Source organism: Ochotona curzoniae, unplaced genomic scaffold, assembly GCF_017591425.1.
Source record: "Ochotona curzoniae isolate NIBS_2020 unplaced genomic scaffold, NIBS_Ocur_1.0 contig_2688, whole genome shotgun sequence".
NCBI lineage: Eukaryota > Metazoa > Chordata > Mammalia > Lagomorpha > Ochotonidae > Ochotona > Ochotona curzoniae.
Genome location: NW_024465553.1, coordinates 2,470,185 through 2,489,968, shown reverse-complemented (window position 1 = coordinate 2,489,968; position 19,784 = coordinate 2,470,185). Strand labels below are relative to the sequence as shown.

Sequence of the window (19,784 nt, the reverse complement as noted above, 5' to 3'; positions counted from 1 at the left end):
GCCAGGAGCTGCATCCATTGCTTCCGCTGTGACATGACCTCACTGTGTCCTGAGGATTGGCAGGAGCAGGCTGTCCATGGAGATGGGCGGGAAGGCGGGAGAGCGCCGGGCGTGGGCTCAGGCAGGTGCCTGCGGCCTGGCTCTGCTCAGCACCTTGGTGATGGTGGTGATTTCCTAACTTCCCATGAGCCCCAGGCCAGATGCCTCAGGATGCAGCAGGTCACGGGGGGCAGTCCAGGCACTGGGCAGCATGAAATGGGGATCAGGGTGCAGTGGCCTTGGTCGCTTGCCACCGTCAGAAGAAGTGACTTGGGTGACTGGCCCACCTTGTCTTGCCTGGGCTGGGGGGACTGTTTGGGCCACTTGCTGAAGGGGAGCACCACCTCCTGAAGGGGAGCACTGCCTCCTGAGGGGAGCACCACCTCCTGAAAGGGAGCACTGCCTCCACATCCTCTCCCTTCCCGTGGCCAAGCGTGGCAGCGACAGGTCACCAAGCCTCATAGGTCTGTCGCGTCTGTGTTTGAAATAAGGGCGTCAATGCCTGTCCTGCCTCATGGGTCCTCCCACGTCCTGGGAGACGGCACCCACGGGTCCTTTCCCTGTGGCAGGGAGCAGCTGTGTGAGGCACCTGGCCGTTCCCAGCCCGTCAGATTTTTAGCTGGTGACATGACACTCAAGAAGGTTGGGAGTAAAGGGGTATTGAGAGGGCAAGCCGTCTCCCAGCTTCCTCCCGGCAGCTGCTGGGCGCCATCCTGCGTGCCAGCCAGCATGCTCTGCCCCTGGGCACCGTGGGCTGAGCTGGCTGGCTTCCAAGGGGAGGCTCTGGCACTGGGGTTCTTGTAGGCAGCCCAGTCTGAACCCGTCAGGGTCCCACCACACACCAAATGGGGACAGGAACTGGTCTGCCAAGGACCCAGTTCTCATAACGTCACTGCTCAGTGCTGACCGGACGGAAGGGTTCAAGGTTAACAGCTGGGGGGTTACACAGCCGATGCCAGGCCCAACACCTCGTCGAGTCCTGCCCCCCAGAAGGTCCCTGAGTGTCATGTTGCAGAGGGATGTGGTCAGTTGGCATGGGTGACACCTTTCGAGCCGCACGTGGAACGTGGTCAGTGCTCAGTGAGTGTGGCCTCAGTGGCAAGGGGGGGATCAAGATGGTGTGGACGTGGAGATGGCCTTGCACTTGGGCCTGACTATGAAAGTGCCCCTGGGGCCCACAGAGGCTGTAGGCTCTAGGGGAGCCTGGTTTTCTGTTCCGTTCCAGCCTGGTGGTCCCAGGCCACATGGCAGCACAGGACGCCTCCGGATGCATTTTTAATCATTTCTGGCTGCTGCAGGCTGACATGCTGGGAGCGTGGATGTGAAAAGCCTAGCCGACCATTGCTGGAGGCGGAGAGCCACCCTGACTGTAAGAGCTGTGCTGCTTGGCTGACATGCTGGGGAACTGGAGGGAGGGAGTGGCCTCCAGAGCCTAGGGCTGTGCCCTCCCTGGCAGGTGCCATCAGGTGGTCACCCACGAGGGTCCTGGCTTTGCAGGATGTGTTGATCCCAGTGTAACCACAACAGCGTCCCTGCTCCTTTGCCTCCCGGCTGCTGCGGGGCACCGTCCTGTGCAAAGGATGTCTGGCACCCCTCTCCCATCTCAGCCCCTGCAGACTCCTCCCGCTGAGCCCCCACAGCTGGTGGCACTCAGTCCCCTGGTGGACGCTCGTCCCGGCTCCGCTCTGTGGCAGTTCTTCCCTTCTGCCCGTGCTTCCCTTCCCTCTGCCTTCCAAGTAAGCAAACGTGAAATAGAACACAGGAACTTCTTTCCCCCCAATTTTGTAGTTGACAACGGCAGAACAAGCCCTACGCGCTGGTCCATTCCTTAGACACGCAGCAGCCAGGCACCCACCCCACCTCCTAATGCCATCCGAGCTGGCAGTTCCCTGGGCACGGTGCTGCACGTTTACCGCTCCTTGGTCCGGTTGGCAAGCAGGAGCCTCGCGGCCAGCATCACTGGGACGCCCTGCAGCTGAGGAGCCAGCCCAGCTCTCCGAGTCACCGCTTGCCTTGGGCCCCAAGGACGAGTTCAGTGGTTTGAAGAAGGAAACTCCGAAAGTAAGCAGGTGCTGCACTTACCCCCGTATCCGTGAGAATCCATCCTGGGAGAAACACCGCAGCTCCCAGAGCCCAGCCCAGTGCAGGTGACCATGCAGGGTGCTCTCACCCTCAAGCCTGGGAGCTTCCACGCTGCGGCCGGGGCTGGGCGTGGGTGTTTGCGAGAAGCGATGGCAGCATGAGCTGGGACGAGCAGAGCTCCGTGGAGGAAGTGAAGAAGTGTGCTATTTTAGAAAAGGAAAAGCACGTGCATCCCGGCAGGAAGTCGGAAGGCGAGCAGGCCTGGTCTGCAGAGGTGGAGTGCGAGCGAGAAAAGCCGGCTCCCGGAGGGGCCTTCTCCGGGGCGTCTGCCTCGCCCGGGCTGCACAGGACGTCCTGTGGGTCTTAGCTCATCTGCATTCCAGTGCCCCAGGATCGGTGGAAAGCACTAGAGTACCCCGAGGCATGGGCAGCTGTGGACACACGCGTGCTGGAGCCCACGAGGGTCCGGCAAGCCTGTGGGGGAGCGTGGCAGCCCCCCGTGATGCGCTGGGGAGAAGCTTTGGCTTTGTGTAAAGTTGGGTCTGCATGGTGAGCATGTCTTGCCACTTAACTTGCGTGCCTACTGCTTGGGAGGCAGACTCGCGTCTCAGGGCTCCTTCCCTAGGGACTGTCACCTCGTGAGACACCTGAGACCCCTACCAGACTGAGTCACCCAGCAGGAGACTGTGCGAGGCGTTAGGAAGTGACTGCTGAGCGTTGGGTCAGAACTGCGCCCATGGTGGGCTTGATCGGCACATGGAATCTGCCTAAGCGCTCAGCACTGACCTGGCCGCGCGTCCCCTGGCGGCTGTGTGCTGCGGCCTGGGGCGCCGAGTCCCAGGACCGCTCCCTGCAAGGAGACACGTTCACGCGGTAGGCGAAGGACGCATGTGGCAGATGCGTCCTCCTTACTTCTCCAGACGGTCAGGGCTCGGGGCCATCCTGCTGGGGCTGGTGTGCATGTATGGGGGCACAGCATCCTCACATGGGCCCCAGTCCAGCTGCTGCAGCAACGCACACTGCCCTTTCTGGAAAGCAGACAGAGGAGCCGTGGCGCGTGAGTGTGCGTGTGTGTGTGAGCGTCTGTGTCTGGACCTCGCCCTGGGCACTGCCAGCGTCTGTCGGGCGAATGTTGTCGGTGGCAGAAGTGAATCTCCCAGCCCCGCCCTCAAGCAGCTCCTGGAAGCCTGGAGCAAGTGGGCAGAATCTGTCGTGCTGTGGGCAGCGGGGGTGGCAGCAGGGCACGGGGCCACAGCTGTCCTGGGCTGCTCTAGGAGCCTGGTGAGAGCCACTGAGGCAGCAAGGCTGGCAGCCAGTGGTCTGGTTGGTCCGGAACACGTCCCTGCCTGAGCCCTGCTGTCTGCATGGTTCTGACGGAATGGGAGAGACTTTAGTCTTGCAGGCACCGAGGGGCTGGCGCAAGGTTAAAATAGGGACATCCAAGTCAAGACGCAGAAAGTTAGCTCTGACAGAGTTTCAGAGACGGGATGCCTGGAAGAAGGTCGGGCAGACTGATGCAAGTGCTGGACTGGGGACGAGGCCGTGGCGCTTGGCCCAGGCAGCCTGTCCGGTGGCGTCCCCGTCGGCGTCTGGCAGGAAGGCAGCGTGTCTGACAGAGCGCCAGGCGTGAGCGCCGTCTCCCTTAGTTTCCCCAGCTCCTCAGTGCGAATGCCGAAGTTTCTGGGGAGTCCCTGCAGGCTATGATTGCCACATCCTGCCAGCTCAGGCGATGCAAACCAGTAAATACCTTGATTTTTTTTTTTTTTTTTTTGCTTCTGTTCTGAATTATCAAGTGATTTTCACACTCCAAAGCATCGATGAGCACCTGAGATGTGCTAGCATCAGGTAAAGAGTTAGTGAATCATCAGCTAAGGGAGGTTATTGCTTGTGATTGGCATACAAGGTCACTTAGTCGTGGTACCATGGCGGGCATGAAGGGTGACTGGGCATTCCGAGCAGTGCATGCCTTTGTACTAGAAGACCGTCTGGCAGCTGAATGCTAAATGCACAGTCTGGAAGAATGTTCTAGCATCCCGGCATCTGCAAGGTGCAGCTCACGTGTGATGGTCGGCTGTGCTTACAGCATGGGTCACGCCTAGCGTTGCAGCCGTGTGGGCAGCTAGGCCCGCCAGGTGGGTCGCGGAGGGCCAGGTTGCGTGCTGTGCCTTTCCCCGACCCCAGCCTGCGCCGTGGTGGCTAGTGGCGCAGGGAGGGGGCGCACGTTGCGTGATTTACCCAGGATCCCGGGCGAGCCCAGGGTTCGACTTCTTCCTCAGCGCCAGCCCTGCTGGCGTGGTCACATGGCTCGCTAGCTGTCTCCCCTGGTAGCTGCCGCTCGGCAGCAGCTGGCGGAGGGAACCGGAGGCTGCTGGCCCCTGCCTCAGAGCCGTTTCCTTCAGAATATTGGGGGTGTGCAAGCCCCGCCTTTTTTTTTTTTTTTGCAGCACTTTGCACTGTCTGGCTGACTAGATGGTTACCCTCGGCCCCAAGCAAGCTCTCGTAGCATTCAAGGAGATAGACTAGGTCATGTTTGCTCTTGAAGAATTCAGGTACGTGCTGGGTTTGCTGCATGGCCGTGCCACTGGGGTTTGTTCTCGCTGGAGGGTTTTTTGTTTTTTTCCTGTGTAACAGCAGCTCAGGCTGGCTGGTTCTCATGCACGGAGAGCTCAGCCATGGCTGTGTGGGGTTCACGCCGGCCGCAGGGGGTGGGCGGTGCCGCGGCCACGCTGCGGGCCAGGGGTGTTGGCTGGCTGCGGCGGCGGGCGGCGTGGATAATGGCTCCGAGCCCACCTTGCGCCTCCCCGCAGCGGCCACCGGCACAGGGCTGCAGCGCAGGGGCCAGGCTTCCAGAATGGGTGCATCTCTCTCTTTTGTTTTTCTTCCTTTGTCAAACTCACGCGGTCTGCTGCTCTTAAAAAATAATAATAAAGCGCCCACTGTTAGCACTGGAGGCGGAGAGCCGCGCCAGCCCGGCTGCGTTGTCGAGGGGATTTTTGGTTCCAGATCTCCTCCTCCCTGCTGTGGGTGGCAGTCCTGCAGCCAGGCTGCCCTCGGGCAGCGTCCTGATGATGTAGTGTTACGGGGACTCTGTCTTCACTGTCGCCAGCCTTCCAGGCGCTGTGACGATGGATGCTCGTGCACCCGCCACCTTTTCTTTCTTCTGCCTCTTCTTGCGGAATGCGCCCCCCGGGTAGGACTGTGGGAAGGGTCGTTCCAAGAAATGACAAGAAAGGCGGGGTAAGAGCCTGGTGCATTTTGCTGCCACTGTGGGACAAATGGGACTGCCCGTGTGTGTGTGTGAGAGAGAGAGAGAAACCTCCGACAGCTTCTTGTTTCTCCAGTCGAATGTCTGCGTGTTTTAGAGCAAGCATAAAAACCGCATGGGCAGAGAGCCCACGTGCGGGACCCTCGGCTCTTCCTCCCAGCCATATTTTTACATTGTTCCCTCCAGTTGTTGGTAGGAGGTTTGTAGGAAATGCCGGCCGTGAGCATCCCCGCCTTACTGTTTGCAGGAGAACCCAGAGCATTCTTGGCCCTTGTGTAGCGGGGGCTTGGAGGTAGATCAAGAGGCTAGCTAGATTCCACGCAGGAAATCCGCCTGTCCAGGCAGTCCCCCCACTCACTGCCCGGGCTCCAGGAAGTTGTCCTGCTCGGGACAGGAGACAGGGAACTTCTTCCCGCGAGGCTCTGGGGCCGCACTTAACACTGGGGATGTTGCCTGCAAATCCCCAGCCGGAACACGCCTGATGCCTGGCCTGTCAGCCCAGACACCCTCAGAGGGTCAGGACAGCACTGTGGCTCGTCGGCAGTGGTCCACCTGGGGAGGTGTGTACGTCTTGGTTGGCGTTTATAAAGTGTGGGGTCACCCTTAACTCTGCCCCTGAGTGCGTCAGACCCAGTCCTCTGTGAGCTGAGCCAAGGGCTGGGTCTGCTGGGAGAGGGAGGGGCTGAGTGGAAGGTGTCTGCACACTGGGGGCAGTGTTGGCACAGTGGGGTAAGCTACTGCCTGGGGTACCTGTATCCCATATCTGCGCTGATTTGAGACCTGATGGCTCCCACTTTTAACCCAGCTCCCTGCTAATGTGCCTGGCAAAGCAGCAGAGGAGGGCCTAAATACCTGGGCCTCTGCCACCCACACGGGACACCTACATGGTGCTCCTGGCCCCTGACCACGCTGAGTAACCGGGAATGTGGGTTGCCGTTGTGGAAGGGGTCCAGAGTGAGGAGCCCGCCTCCTTGGCCCTGGAGACGTTGGCTGCGTTTGGCCCCTAAAGGCCTGCTTCTGCCAGCTTGCAGGGGGTCGTGTCGGGGGGGCCCAGAGGGGCTTAGGCTTGTGCTTGCCTGCTGGAGGGTGTCATAGAGCTCATCCCTGCCCCGCTCCAGGAAAGGCTGCCTCGGAGGGCCCACGGGTGGGGTGCGGGATGGTTGTCTCTCACAAGCTGCAGGTGACTCCAATGCTTAGAGAACCGTCGGCTGAGGAGAAGCTGTCGGGCAAGCTGCATTGGCGATGCCAAGTGGCAGGGAGGGCAGAGCGCGGGCACGAGTGGGAAAGAAACGGAGCGGGAGGAAGCGATTCCGGCAGGAGCAGGGGGACTGGAGCATTTGCTGGTGGATTTTCGGCACCCCTCAAAGGAGAACATACCCCTCTCTGATTCCTGGTCCTCGTCCTGACCCAGCCCCAGCCCCGAGATCGACAGGGGCGGGGACCAGTCTGGACCAGTCTGGATCAGTTTGGCTGTTCTGTTGCACCTGAGTGTTTGAATAGTGTGTTTGCTCATCCTCTTGGGAGCTAGATCTGCTGGGCAAGGGCGGGGCTGGCCCCGGGACACAGAAGAGGCCACTGGAAAGCTTTTTGGGGTGACTGTGACAGGTTGTCAGTGGGGAGTCCACACAGTGCATGGGTACCCGGCCTCTCCTGAGTCAGGCAGGCAGTGTTTCCAGGCCAGCGAGTGAGACCCTGGGGAGAGCCTGGGCCTGGGAACCAGAACCCCAGGATCCTACAGGTACTGGCGGGGTACTCGAGGTGAGTCACTGATTTGCAGAGAGAATAGCCACCCGCGAGCTTGGGAAGTCAGGACCCCTAGAAAATGAGAGGTGCCTTTACATGTGCATGCATTTCTGCCGCCAGCACCTGATTGAACTCAGGCGTGGATCAGCCAGGACTCCTGCCGGCCGTGCCTCCGCCCCGGCTGCCACCTGCCAGGGTGTCACTATGTTCTTTGGACTAGCCCACCCTCCATCTTCATCAGCCACACCTGCTTTCACCTGCTGGTCGCACTGGAGGAAACTTGCAGTTCCGCCCATTCTCTCAGCTCTGAGGATGCTGCTGCCGCAGCTGCTCAGGATGTACACCAGGATACAGCACCCAGAGGCAGGTGGCGGGTGCCCCCTTGCAGACTGCCTGCCTTGCCATTTTTGTGTTATATTTCACTGCAGTTGGTAGTCAGTCTGTACCCCTTTGGCGGGACCTGGTGTGGGACGACAGAATGTGTGTGGTTGGGTGTGTTTTTCCAGCAGGACAGCAGCTTTGTCATGGAAGGACATGTCCATGCTTGGAGGCAAGCTCCCACTCCTGCAGAGCGGATGCCTTCAGGGTCAGGCGCACCTGGGGTAGGAGATGCCTGTTGGAGAGGGGCACGGAGCGCTGGGATAGCCAGCTGAGCAGGTACATTTGGCTCGCACTGGTGGCAGCACTGCTCTGTCTTGAGCCATCTGCATCTGCCACAGAGGAAGGTCAGGGGAGAGGCACAGAGCCGGGCTCCTGGGCACCGTGTAGCAGGTTGTGGCTTGGACTCTGTCCACTGCCCGTGCAGCCTCGCACTGGGACCAGCACAATGGCCTTGTGGCTAAATCCTTGCCTTGCATGTGCCAGGATCCCATACAGGCACCAGTGTCCTGGCCGCTTCATTTTCCATCCAGCTCCCTGCTGTGACCTGGGAGAGCAGTGAAGGACAGCCCAAAGCCTTGGGACCCTGTGCCCGTGTGGGAGACCCAGAAGAAACTCCTGGCTCTTGGCTTCAGATTGGTTCAGCTCCGGCTGTTGGGGCCACTTGGGGAGTGAATCAGTGAACAGAAGCTCTTTATGTCTCTCTGTAAATCTACCTTTTCAATTAAAAAAAAAGAGCGTCTTCCAAAAATCAATGCAGACAATGCATCGAGTGGCAGAGCTGGCAGAGCGCCGAGGACTCCCCAGGCTGAGCCGGAGAGTGGGTGTCCATGTTGAGGAGACAGCCGTGGTCCTCTTTCCACCCCAGAAGTGGACTTGGGGTGCTGGAGGTGGTTCTTCCACTTGTGGTGGACACCTGTTTTCCAGCTGTGGCTTGTGGAGCGTCGTCCTGGTATCTGATCTGCGATTTAATTAACAGCACAGTCAGAGATGCAGATCTAGAAAGAACGTGGTCGCCATTCCCAGGCTGGTTAGTGGCAGCACCGGGACTGGCACTCGGTCTTCCTGACACCTACCTTGTCACTTCTTTCCCCTGGCCCTGTGGCACAGGGAGGCTGCTCTGCGGGGAGGAGCCCCAGCCAGCAGCTCGCCCAGCACCGTGCCAGCCAGCCGGGCCCTGTGGGGTTAGGAGGGAGCTTAAATCTGTGCAGACGGCGGCGATGACCAGGCACAGGCAAGGCCAGCGTGGTGTGTCTCTCCAGACAGGCTGCCCTGCCCTGTGGGGCTGTCCCATGTCGGACAACAGGAGTCATGACCTTCCTGGCAGGTGCACTGTCCAGCATCCCGCTCTGTGCCACCCCATCTGGCCCCAACGGGCCATCAGTCCCCAGTCGGTCTCATCTTAACGTGCTGGGTGTGGCTTGGCTGTGTCCACCTTTGCCTTCCTGTTTTGTAAACTGCATGAATGAGTTGAAAACTGCTCGTGACAGTAATTGCCAAGAGAATGAAGCTGGCACTTCACCGTGTTCTGTAACTCAGCCAAGGCCGCAGTGGCGGATGGGAGGCAGCCTGGGTGGTTGGGAGGCAGCCTGGGTGGTTGGGAGGCAGCCTGGGCGGGTGGGAGGCAGCCTGGGTGGGGGCGGGTTTCTCAGGAGCCTGGGGTCCATCTCCAGGGGACCGACGTCCCTGGTGCTCATGGGGCTGCGTTTCTGTCTGCAAGCTCTGCCTTCCTTGGGTGGGGCCGACTGTATGGCTCCCCATCTTCCCCCTCTCCTTTTCGATCTGCCTCCTGGCTGGTCTCCACGCTGACCGTGCCGTCTCTGGATTGAGATTCGTTTTCCATCACCGTCTCCCCTTGCTTCTCTCTTCAGCATCAGGGCCGAGAGAGGGATCGTGGCTGGTCACGTGTTCCTCGGGGAACCTGACACGTGGACAGTGAACCAGCCCAGGCCAAGGCCCTCTGGGGGCTCTCTCTGTCTGCTGGCTTTTTGGATTTCCCAAGGCTACAGCAAAGATTTGTCCATCAGGCCGGCACGCACTGCCCTGGGCTGCAGCAGGCCTGGAGGACGGGGTCTCCCTCAGGGCTTCTTCGCTTCACACTTCACTGCATTTGCCGCCTGTGTTTTCACTTTTCAAGTTTCACTTCTTTTTTTTTTTTTAAGATTTATTTATTTTTATTGGAAAGTCAAATATACAGAGAGGAGGAGAGACAGAGAAGATCTTCTGTCCGATGATTCACTCCCCAAGTGACCACAACAGCCAGTGCTGTGCCAATGCGAAGCCAGGAGCCAAGAATCTCCTCCAGGTCTCCCACGCGGGTGCAGGGTCCCAAGGCTCTGGGCCATCCTCAACTGCTTTCCCAGGCCACAGGCAGGGAGCTGGATGGGAAGTGGAGCTGCCGGGACCAGAACCGGTGCCCATATGGGATCCTGGTGCGTTCAAGGTGAGGACTTTAGCCACCAGGCCACGGTGCCAGGCCCTCAAGCTTCACTCCCCAGATGAGACCATCAGGGCTAGGACAGGCCAAAGTCGAAAGCCAGGAATTTGCTGCAGGTCTCCCATGCAGATGGCAGGTGCCCAGGCACTCGGCCCCCGCCCCCACCTTCCTAGCTATATTAGCGGGAAGCTGGATCGGAAGCAGAGATAGGTGCCTAGTACAGGTGTCCCAGGCTGCAGTTTAAACGGCTGTGCTTCAGCACCTGTCCTCCTGACTTGGATCTGTTGGACACATAGTAGTGATGAGAGCTTTCCTAAAGGTCACCTGACCCGAGTCTCCACCTCTTCCTGTAGATGCAGCAGAGTAGGTGACGTAGTAATGCGAATACATGGGCTGTGCCAACACCCGGGGCAGGCCTCGTGGCTCTGCAGGTTATGTCACTGCTCGCAACGCCTGGGAGTCGGGGGGTGCTGGTCCAGTGCTGGGTCCCTGCCGTGGGAGACCAAGCAGGAGTTCCCAACGCTGCCTTCAGCCCAGCCCAGCCCTGGCCCTTGGACACATTTAGGAAGTGAACCAGGAAAGGAAGACTCATTGTCTTCTTCCTCCTTCCCCCCAAATCTGGGACTCTGCTTTTCAAATAAAACAAATCAGTCTTTCACTATCACATCATACGCAGGCATATGTGTTTAGTTAGTGTTGGTCCAACATGATTGTTAACAGTGACTGTCCCGCTTCCATGTGTCCATTCATTCTAAGCCAAGTAAAGCCATCAGAACTCGTCCACCAGAGCCCCTTAGACACACCTGCAGGGCTCCTCCCATCCCCAGTCCTTGGTGGGGCTGACACCTAGACGAGCCCGCGCACCCACAGTCTGGTGGTACGTGCAGCTCATGAGCCTCATGCACCATCTGTGAGGGCTGGGTTGGGGTCCCGCACACCCACCCACCCACCCATCGTGTGCAGCAGCTGTAAAGGAACAGAAGTGAGCTCATGACCTCAGCTGCCTCCAGGGGGCGCTAGGACAAGAGGGAACAAGTTCATACTTCTGTTTTCCAATATTTAAACCTTTCATTGCTTGCAGCAATTTTTAAGCAAATTTTGGTTTAAACACCGAACAGCAGTGACGCGGCGACAAGCCCTTCCTCCAGGATGACTTGGCTAGGAAGCTCCCAGCCCAAGGCTGCGGGGAGACGAGCTTGCAGGATGCCAGGGAAGACAGCTGAGTCAGGCTTGCTGTCCGCCCGCCTGCGCCACCCCCAGCGTGCACAGTGGGAACACAGACCCAGAAATAAACCCTGGCGCTGGCAGCCAGAGCATGAGGGCCACAGACCCTGTGGCACCTGTGGCCTCAGCTTCTCGAGGTACTGCTGCATGAGCAGAGGATGCCCTGTGCTCTGGAATCAGGCAGAGCTAAGACTCCAGCTGAGACCCTCTGGCACAGAATGGAGGACACCATGCCAGGCGGCAGCTTAGCCACCCCAGAGCCCTCATTCTGTAGGTGAGGAGGTGAAGGCCCCGAGAGGGCGGGGGCTCGGCCCAAGCTCCTGAAACAAGCTCAGCTTGTGGCCAGCCTCGGTGCTGCCACCCCGCTGTACAAGGGTCCCCAGCGCCTACAGCGCCCGGGGCACCCTGACATGACTGGAGCTGGGTCAGCCACCAGCTTGGAGCAGCGTTTGAAACTAAGTTCATTCACACGGCAAATACAGACAGAGGACCTGAGCTGTACCGACTGCCCTCCTGGCAGCAGCTCCTGAGGGACAGAGTGGTTTAACATGGATGGGGCTCCATTCTTACAGCACTGGTGCCCTGTGGTCCCTCACTGTCAGGAAGGTGGGCGTCCACGGCCAGATGGCCAGCCCCAGACTACACCCCTCGGCCCAGCTTCTGGTCAGCTCCGCAGACACCGCAGGACACCTGCCCCTGCCTTGTTCACAGGGGTCCACCCTGCTCACCCCTGGCAGGGTCTGTCCTGGAGGCTTGTCCACCAGGTGCAGGGATAGCCACGCCCCGCCCACAGAGGGCAGTCATGAAGGGTGACCCAGGCTGCTCAAATGCAGAGTCCTGCAGGTGTCAGAGCTGCCTGCTGCTTTTCTCGCAAGGCTGCTCAGCAGCTCCTAGAACCCCACTCAGGTCCCGTGCTGCTCCCACCCTGCCCTGAGACCTGCCCATCTTTCTGTGGCCTCTGAGCAGGCTGCCCTCGCATAGGCCCTGCTTCCAGGCTCCGCTCCAGCAGCTCTGGGAGCCTGGCGCTCACTGTGAGGCGGCCATCCTGTGCCTTCAACATGTTTAACAGCATCCCTGTGCCTTCCGTGCTGTGGCAGCCAGGACACACACACACACACACACACACACACACACACACACACACACGTGGTCAGGTGGAAGCACTGCCTGGCAGCAGCCCAGGACAAGGCACAAGAATAGTGCCCACTTGTGAGAGTCTGCTGAATGGTAGGAAGTGAGCGGAATGTTCTAGAAGCTAATGCATAACCCCTGGGCTGGCCAGCCTCGATCCTCTGCTCTTGCAAGCTGTACACAGACCCCTTCCTCACCATCCGCACCTCCCTGAGCTTGCACAGCGCCTCGCCACAGCGTGTTAGGTATCTGGCTGTGTTACATACTTGGCGTGGAGCACGGAGATGTGGTTTAGTGGACACCAACGCATGTGTGTTAGGTGTTAGACTGCTCATGGAGGTTACAGTGCTCTCATGTGGGTAAACCATGGTTCACCTCCCTCACCCATTGGGGTCTGAAGGCTTCTAAGTAGGAAGGCTGGAATAGGAGTAGCTGTTTGACCTTGTAGGGGGCCGCATTCGGAGAGGCAGTGCAGGGCTGTGGCCTGGGCCTGCTGGCCTGCACTGTCCCACGCTGCCTGGTGGAGGGGCCCCAGTCAACCACGATGCCAGCGTTTGTCTGATCTCTGTCCATCCCGCGCTGGGTAGATGAACAAAACCAAACCCACTGGGGCGTCTGTTGGTGTGCATTGGCAGAATGAATCAATGAATTCTTGGAACTCATTGTATGGGCACCAATGATCTTAAATCAGCTTGACAGCTATTTCCTGCAGCCGCAGCCTGGATCTCATGAATGCCAGGCTTACGTCCAGCCTAATGAGGACAGTAGGTCACCCGGACCCACCCCTGGCAGGGACACACTGCAGAAGGCCTGGTGGAAGCCCCATTTTTGACATTGAATGAAAGTGCTGAAGTTTCCACTTGAAGGGTTGCTTTTCATTGGAAGTCCTGTGAGCATGGCAGTGTGGCAGGTGAGCCTGGAAGAAGCAGTATTGGGTCATTGACTCAAGCAGACCAAGTGCTGATGGACTCGGGGGGCAGGAGAAGCAGCCCTGAGTTCAGCCGCTGGGGCTTGTTGCCCAGCTCGGGTGGCTGCGACTGTGAGTCCTCGGGCAGATCTCTGTTCTGTGATTCATGGATGCTAAACGCAAGGTCAGGAGCAGCGTGACCGGGCCCCCTTGGTGGCCATGCCCACTTGGACGGAGGCTGTGGCCTCTCTGTGGCCATCCCAAGCCTGGACGGAGGCTGTGCTCTGACAGACGTAAACCTGACAGGGAAAGCGATGTTTCTGCTGTGTCTCCAGGCCTGGCACACAGGACCTGCTCTCTGAAACACGGACAGTACCAGAGAGGAGTTCATGAGGTAGCGTGGGCGGTAAGCAGCACTCTGGTCAAACGCTACAGCTTACCTGGAACCCGCAAGCGTCAAGTTCACAGGCATACACCACTGACGCCTTTTCTCACCTTCTCACCCTCCAGCTGCTTTTAGCAACAACCTGTGCCAACCAGTGTGCCCCCATCCCCCTACTTCCTGATGAGCTCACCGCCTTCTGATGGACCTAGGGCAGCTCCCTGGGCAGAGTGTATCTGTGTGGCCCGTCTTTGGAGATCTTGATTTCAACAGTTTTCACACTGATTCTTTTTTTTCAGCAAAGATACTCTTTTTTTTTTTCTTTTAACATATTTTATTTTGTTTATTTTGTTTTATGGTCTAGTTCCATAAGCTCTGGGGTTGCCCATGTCCTTGCCCAAGGTCCCTCCCCCACCATTGATTTCCCCTCTAGTTTTACAATGGATGTCCTTCATCAACGGCCACAAGTCCATCGTGCTGTTATCGGAGCGCTTCCCGACAGTGTAGGCAGGGACATTGTCAGAGTCCATCATCCTACAGTTAGGACGTATTCAGTTCTTTCCCTGGGAGTCCATCTCTGGTCTGGATGCACAAAGACACACGCACAGCACTTCGTCTCAGTAGCTGAGCATCAGAGCCGCCACACTTCCACTGTCTCGTCCCTGAAATGCAGAACCAGTGAGCAGTCCGCATCGCAGTAAAGCTAACAGACATGTTATAGAAATAAAAATACATCACAAGAGTGGTGAAAACAGGAATCAAAAACCTTTGTGTAGGAATAGGTGCCAGTGTGTGACTCCTGAGGCAGTGAAGGCTTTGCAGTTAATAACTGCAACTTCATTATTCATGGTATGTAGCAAAACAAACGGACATTTACAATCTCAAATGTTTATAAGCAATTCATTCTTGTGGATGATCAATTAATGAATCACAAAAACTTATTGGGAGAGATACATATAACTAGGAATTGCGAAAAGATAAGATTCACCACAAAAACAGTTAAATTTGACTCTACAGTACTGCAAGTTGGAACCAGCAAGAGCCATTCCGTAAGAAGAGGAGCAAAGCAGCCCCCAGCCCTCCCAGCATTGGGACTTCTGATGGAAGTTATCTGTCAGAGCAGACATGTGCTATCTGACCTTTTGGGATTGGTTCATTTCCATTAGCAGTGTCATCTCCAAGTGGGCCCATTTGGCTGCAAAGGAATGTATTTGATTCTTTTCAATAGCTGAGTAGTACTCCATAGAACAGACGGACCAGTTTCTTCACCCAGTCCTGTGTCAATGGGCATCTAGGTTGTTTCCGAGTTTTTGCAATTGTTGATTGTGCTGCAGTGAGTACAGGGGTGCACGTTGTTTTTCATGCATCAAGCCCCAGGCTCCCAGGACCACAATTACTGGGTCACATGGTAGGTGAATTTTCAGTTTCCTGGGTATTCTCCATACTGACTTCCACAGTGGCTGTACCAGCCTGCATTCCCAACAGCAAACACTGGAAAAAATTTTAATCGCTGATTCTCCTTCCACCGTGCTTATCCCCATGTCATGTGTCCATCTTGCTTCTCCACTTGTTAGTAAAATCCGTGGACTGTGGGCGTGTGCCGTGGACTGTGGGCGTGTGCCATGGAGGAGCGTGGCCATGTGCCGTGGACTGTGGGCATGTGCCGTGGACTGTGGACATGTGCTGTGGACTGTGGACGTGGGCCGTGGAGGAGCGTGGGCATGTGCCGTGGAGGAGCGTGGCCATGTGCCGTGGACTGTGGACATGTGCCGTGGACTGTGGACGTGGGCCGTGGACTGTGGACGTGTGCTGTGGAGGAGCGTGGGCGTGGGCCGTGGAGGAGCGTGGCTGGGAGATGCACCTGTAGGTAGGGTACCTCGTACTGCAGGTGAGGCTGGGCTGCACTCCCCCTCCGTGAACCACCCTGAACTGTGTGGGACACAATCGATGGTGAAAGATAAGTGGTGAGCAATGGGACCTCCCCACACTGTGATGGGGTGTGGTGTGCAGCCAAAATGAGAGCACTGCAAAACAAAGAGGTCGCGGCAGCTCCATAGTGGCTGCTGGAGAGGCCTCACGACTTGAGGGGCCAGCCCAGTGTGACTGCAGATTTGGGGGAGGAGGGGAAGGGCTGTTTCAGGGGTGGGAACTGCCTGAGCCACCAGGTTGTGTGCCCCCTAGGCACCTCCTGGACTTTCACCTCTCCCTGCTACTTCACCATCTCCCGCCTGTCTGTGTCTACAGAAAGGCGATTGCATGGCGCCCTCGTGGCCAGAGTCCGTGGCAGCCTGAGGTTGCAGGTGGCGGCAGCTCCAACCACAGCATGAGCCTGTCTCTGGCCGGCCACCCTTCCTTTCCTGGCCCTGAGCTTCCGGGAAGAGAAGCAGACAGATCCTTGGGTCCTCTTACACAGCAGCGCATGTGGCAGGGCCATCCTCTGTGGGGATCCCACGGGGCAGGTGCCCTCAGGCAGGGCCAGGTGGGGACAGCAGGAACCATTCCATGTGCATTCTACAAGGAAGAGACGGCTGAGCTGTGTATGTGGACGCCTTTCAGGAAGCTCCCTGGCCACGCCGTGCAGAACGCCAGCAGCTCTGGCCGATCCAGTTTCCCTTTCCGTCTTCGGAGCAGCCTGCAGTTGAGGCTCAGACTCGGCTCACGGTGGCCCAGGGATCACATTAAAAAGGCCTAGTGCAAGCCCGCTGGTAGGATTCCATGCTGACCCCAATCCTTCCATTCTGTGCTCTGAGTCAGAGGGCCTCCTACCCAGGACACCTGCCTTCCTCATGCAAGTGCTGAGACGCCAGCAGCGGGCAGGCACAACTCGTTTCCGTATTTCCTGGTCACAGCCCCTTTTATGGCCAACATCCTCCTCAGCAAGTGGGGAAGAGCGATTTTGTTCACAGGAAAGGAAACCAAGATCGCAGAAGTGGGATGACTTTCCCAGGCCACACCGCATGTCTGCCCACTCGAGCTGTGGGCAGAATGGCCAGGGGGTGCCCCCAGGCTCACTTCTAGCCCCCTCTGCTATGTTGTTTTGGAAGGGGGCTAGGTCTGTGGGAAGCACCTCTTTGAGTTGAAGCCAGTACTGCTGTCTGTTGAGGATTTAGTGTGTGTCTGAGGGTCCGATGCCCATTGTGTGTGTTGGAGCCCTTGCTCTGGACCTGCTCACTGACCTGCTCGCCCGCATTCATTCCTGCCATCGCTGTTTGCCCTGTTTATCAGCGTGCTGTGTGCCGAGCCTTAAACAGGAAGCGGGGTTCTCCACCTCACTAAATCGCCTCTCAAGGGTCCACTTCTCCTGTCTCTCCAACGTTCTCCATGACAGGTCATGACTGACCTAGCAGCACTGTCCCTGCAGGGCCGTCGCTTCCCCGCCTCGCAGCAGAGGAAGGGGGATGGTGAAGATACCTGTGACGGACGCACAGCAGGCCAGGACCAAGGAGAGATGGGGGTCCTGTCTCAGCCCAGCCTACTTGGACATCTGTCTGCGTCTTTGAGCTGCCCTGGTCTGCCCTCGCCTTATTGGAACTGGCTGGTAGGGTTACAGGAACACCTCCTGGGGTTCATTCATGCTGCCCACTTAGCAAAACCAGTAGCAGACAGTGATGACATGTGAGGACAGAAGGGTGAGACTGAAAGGCACGTCTCAAGGTGAAGGTGTCTGTGCTTAGGCAGACATCATTAGGAAATGAAAAGGAGCACCCTGGGGTCCCTTCCTGTTAGCCATCATCGGCTTCCACTTCTCCCCCGATAAAGTCACAGGAGTGATCTCTCATGGCAAATGAAATCACAGTGAAACCGATGGAGTCCTCGACGGATGTTGGCTGCTCACCTCCCTCGGCATTGCGCACACGGCATGGGTCTCCAGCTGGGGAGAGAGGAGGAGTGCCCAGCGTGGCCCACCATGGTCCGTGCCTCCCATGACTGTCCAGTCTTGGAGCACACGGTCAGGCTGCAGCTGAGAGGTCTCAGAGAGCTCAAGAAGCAGGTGCCAGAACTCGAGAACACCAAACCGCTGGACTCAACAGGGCAGGGGCCTGAAGAAGATGCAGCTCCAAGGTGGGTGTGTGGAGGCACGCCAGGCTGCCAGTGAGCGCTCGTGGTGCAGGTGTGTGGGGACAGAAGGCCCAGCAGAATTGGCCAGCAGCGGGCCTTAGAAGAATGTGACCCGGAGGCAAGGCCATGCCGGGAGCTGCTGGAGACCCAGGGTAACCACAGACAAAGACGCCTCACCGAGCTGCCCAGCCTTCGGTGGAACAGCCTCACCACAGCCCCAAGACTGCGCCCGGAGGAAGGAGGTCATGTCCTAGGGCCAAGTTCAAAATCAAAACAGAACTGGAAAGCTAAACCAAGCTTGATAGAGCCTAGAGCACCTGCCAGTGAATCTACCTGCCTGCCAGGGAGCCAGTGTAACCCACATCTCCACACTGTGCTGACAGTGCCCAGCACATGGCCATTGCTCAGAGGCCACGTCGAAAGTGAGCCGACTCTGCAGAGACGTGAGGCCCCAAGGTGACCCCGGCTTGGAAAGAGCAGGAACGTCATCCGGTGCTTCCAGAAGACAGGAAGAGTGAGCAGATGGGAGATCATTGTGGAGCAATGAGCATCTTACCACGTGAAACAAAATGAGAAATTCATCGAGTGAGAATGCTAATTTTTAAAAATGTACTCTATGAGATTAAAAGTGATCAGAGGAGGAGGTGTTTGGCCCCGCAGTTAAGATCTCAAGATGGCCATGTTCATTATCAGGGCACTGGCCCTACCTGGTCCTGCTTCTGATGCCAGCTTCCTGATTGTGTGCCCCCTTGCAGGAAGCAGCCATGGCCCAACTCACTGGGTTCCCAGCACTCAGCTCCAGCCAAGCACAGCCTTAGCCACTGCCCACATTTGGAGAGTAAACCAGCAGTGAGAGCTCGCTCTCTTTCATTCCTCTCTCTCTGGTTCAGTGCGAAATCAAGATTTTCAGTGAGCCAGCAGGACGAGCACAGGATCGGCTGCACCTGAGCCCCAGGAAAGGAACCGGACAAGGAGGTGAGCGCGATGGCAGTCCGAGGGGTGCGGCTGCTGGACGGGCAAGCTGGCTGACCTGTGCGAATCCAGGAGATGCAGCAAGCCCGTGGAGCCGCTGCTCACAGTGCCTCGGGCCTGAGGACAAGCAAGCTGTTCTTCAGGATGAACCTGGATATGTTGCTGATAGAGCTGCTGGACAAGGCATGCCAAAGCAGCTTCCTCAGCCTGAGGGGACACCAGAAAACCGAGGGCATCAGGATGGGGGTCAAGGAGAACAGAAGAGAAGCACGGAAGTCGTGCAGAAGGCCTGGATCTTCATGTCCTTATGTATGCATCGAGGCCGGCACTATGCAACAGCTGGTAAGGTTACTGCCTGCAGTGCCAATAGCCCATATGTGCACCATTTGAGTCTTGGCTGCTCCACTTCCAATCCAGGTCCCTACTTGTGGCCTGGAAAACCAACAAAGAATGACCCAAGTGCTTAGGCCTTTGCGCCTGTGTGGGAGACCTGATGAAGCTCCTGGCTCCTGGCTGTTGTGGCCATTTGGGGAGTGAACCTGCAGATGAAAGATCTCTTTGTAAATACTACCTTTCAAATTAACAAATAAATCTTATATGTATACATATATGTGCATCTCCATGTAAGAGAGCCATGGTTGATTCGTGTGTGCCATGTCACAGGAATGACCATGACAGCGTGGTCCTGCAGCTGCAATGCTGTGCCCTTCCCACTTGGTGCAGTCCAGCACCTTCAATCCGTAGAGAGACCCCTACGTGCTGAAGAGGGGCAGAAGCTCAGGACGAACTCACATGAAATTTGGAAAAGGGGTTCATAGCCCCCAAGACAGGTGGGAAAGAAACAGGAAGCAGGGAGAAAAACCGTGGCACCGAGTCCTGTTGCGTCAGAGACGTGAACTGTTACCCAGACAAAGCAGGATCATCAGACAGGATGGAGATGCGAGTGGCAATCACGCCGTCTACAAAGATGCTCTTCAGTACAAGGTGTGGCTGGCCTGACAGCAAAAGGAAGGGCTACAGACAGCGTGGGGCCACCCCCCAGGTCCTCAGAACCCGTGACCAGGCGACCTGGCATACCACACGCATCCGAAAACAAGAACATGTCCTGGCTGTGGCCAGGAGGGCCAGTGTGAGGCACCACTGGCCGCTTCTTTTGAAGATGGAG

The 19,784-nt window shown here is 57.6% G+C and overlaps 1 protein-coding gene across 1 annotated transcript in view; it reads left to right on the top strand.

Moving 5' to 3' along the window:
• The first annotated feature begins 4,557 nt into the window (after positions 1–4,557).
• The window catches only part of EVL (Enah/Vasp-like), a 63,078-nt gene continuing 47,851 nt past the window's right edge, over positions 4,558–19,784 (top strand). Inside the window, exon 1 of the mRNA XM_040975066.1 lies at positions 4,558–4,670. Coding sequence (XP_040831000.1) covers positions 4,648–4,670 — 23 coding nt within the window. The 5' untranslated portion in view covers positions 4,558–4,647. The remainder of the gene's footprint in view (positions 4,671–19,784) is intronic.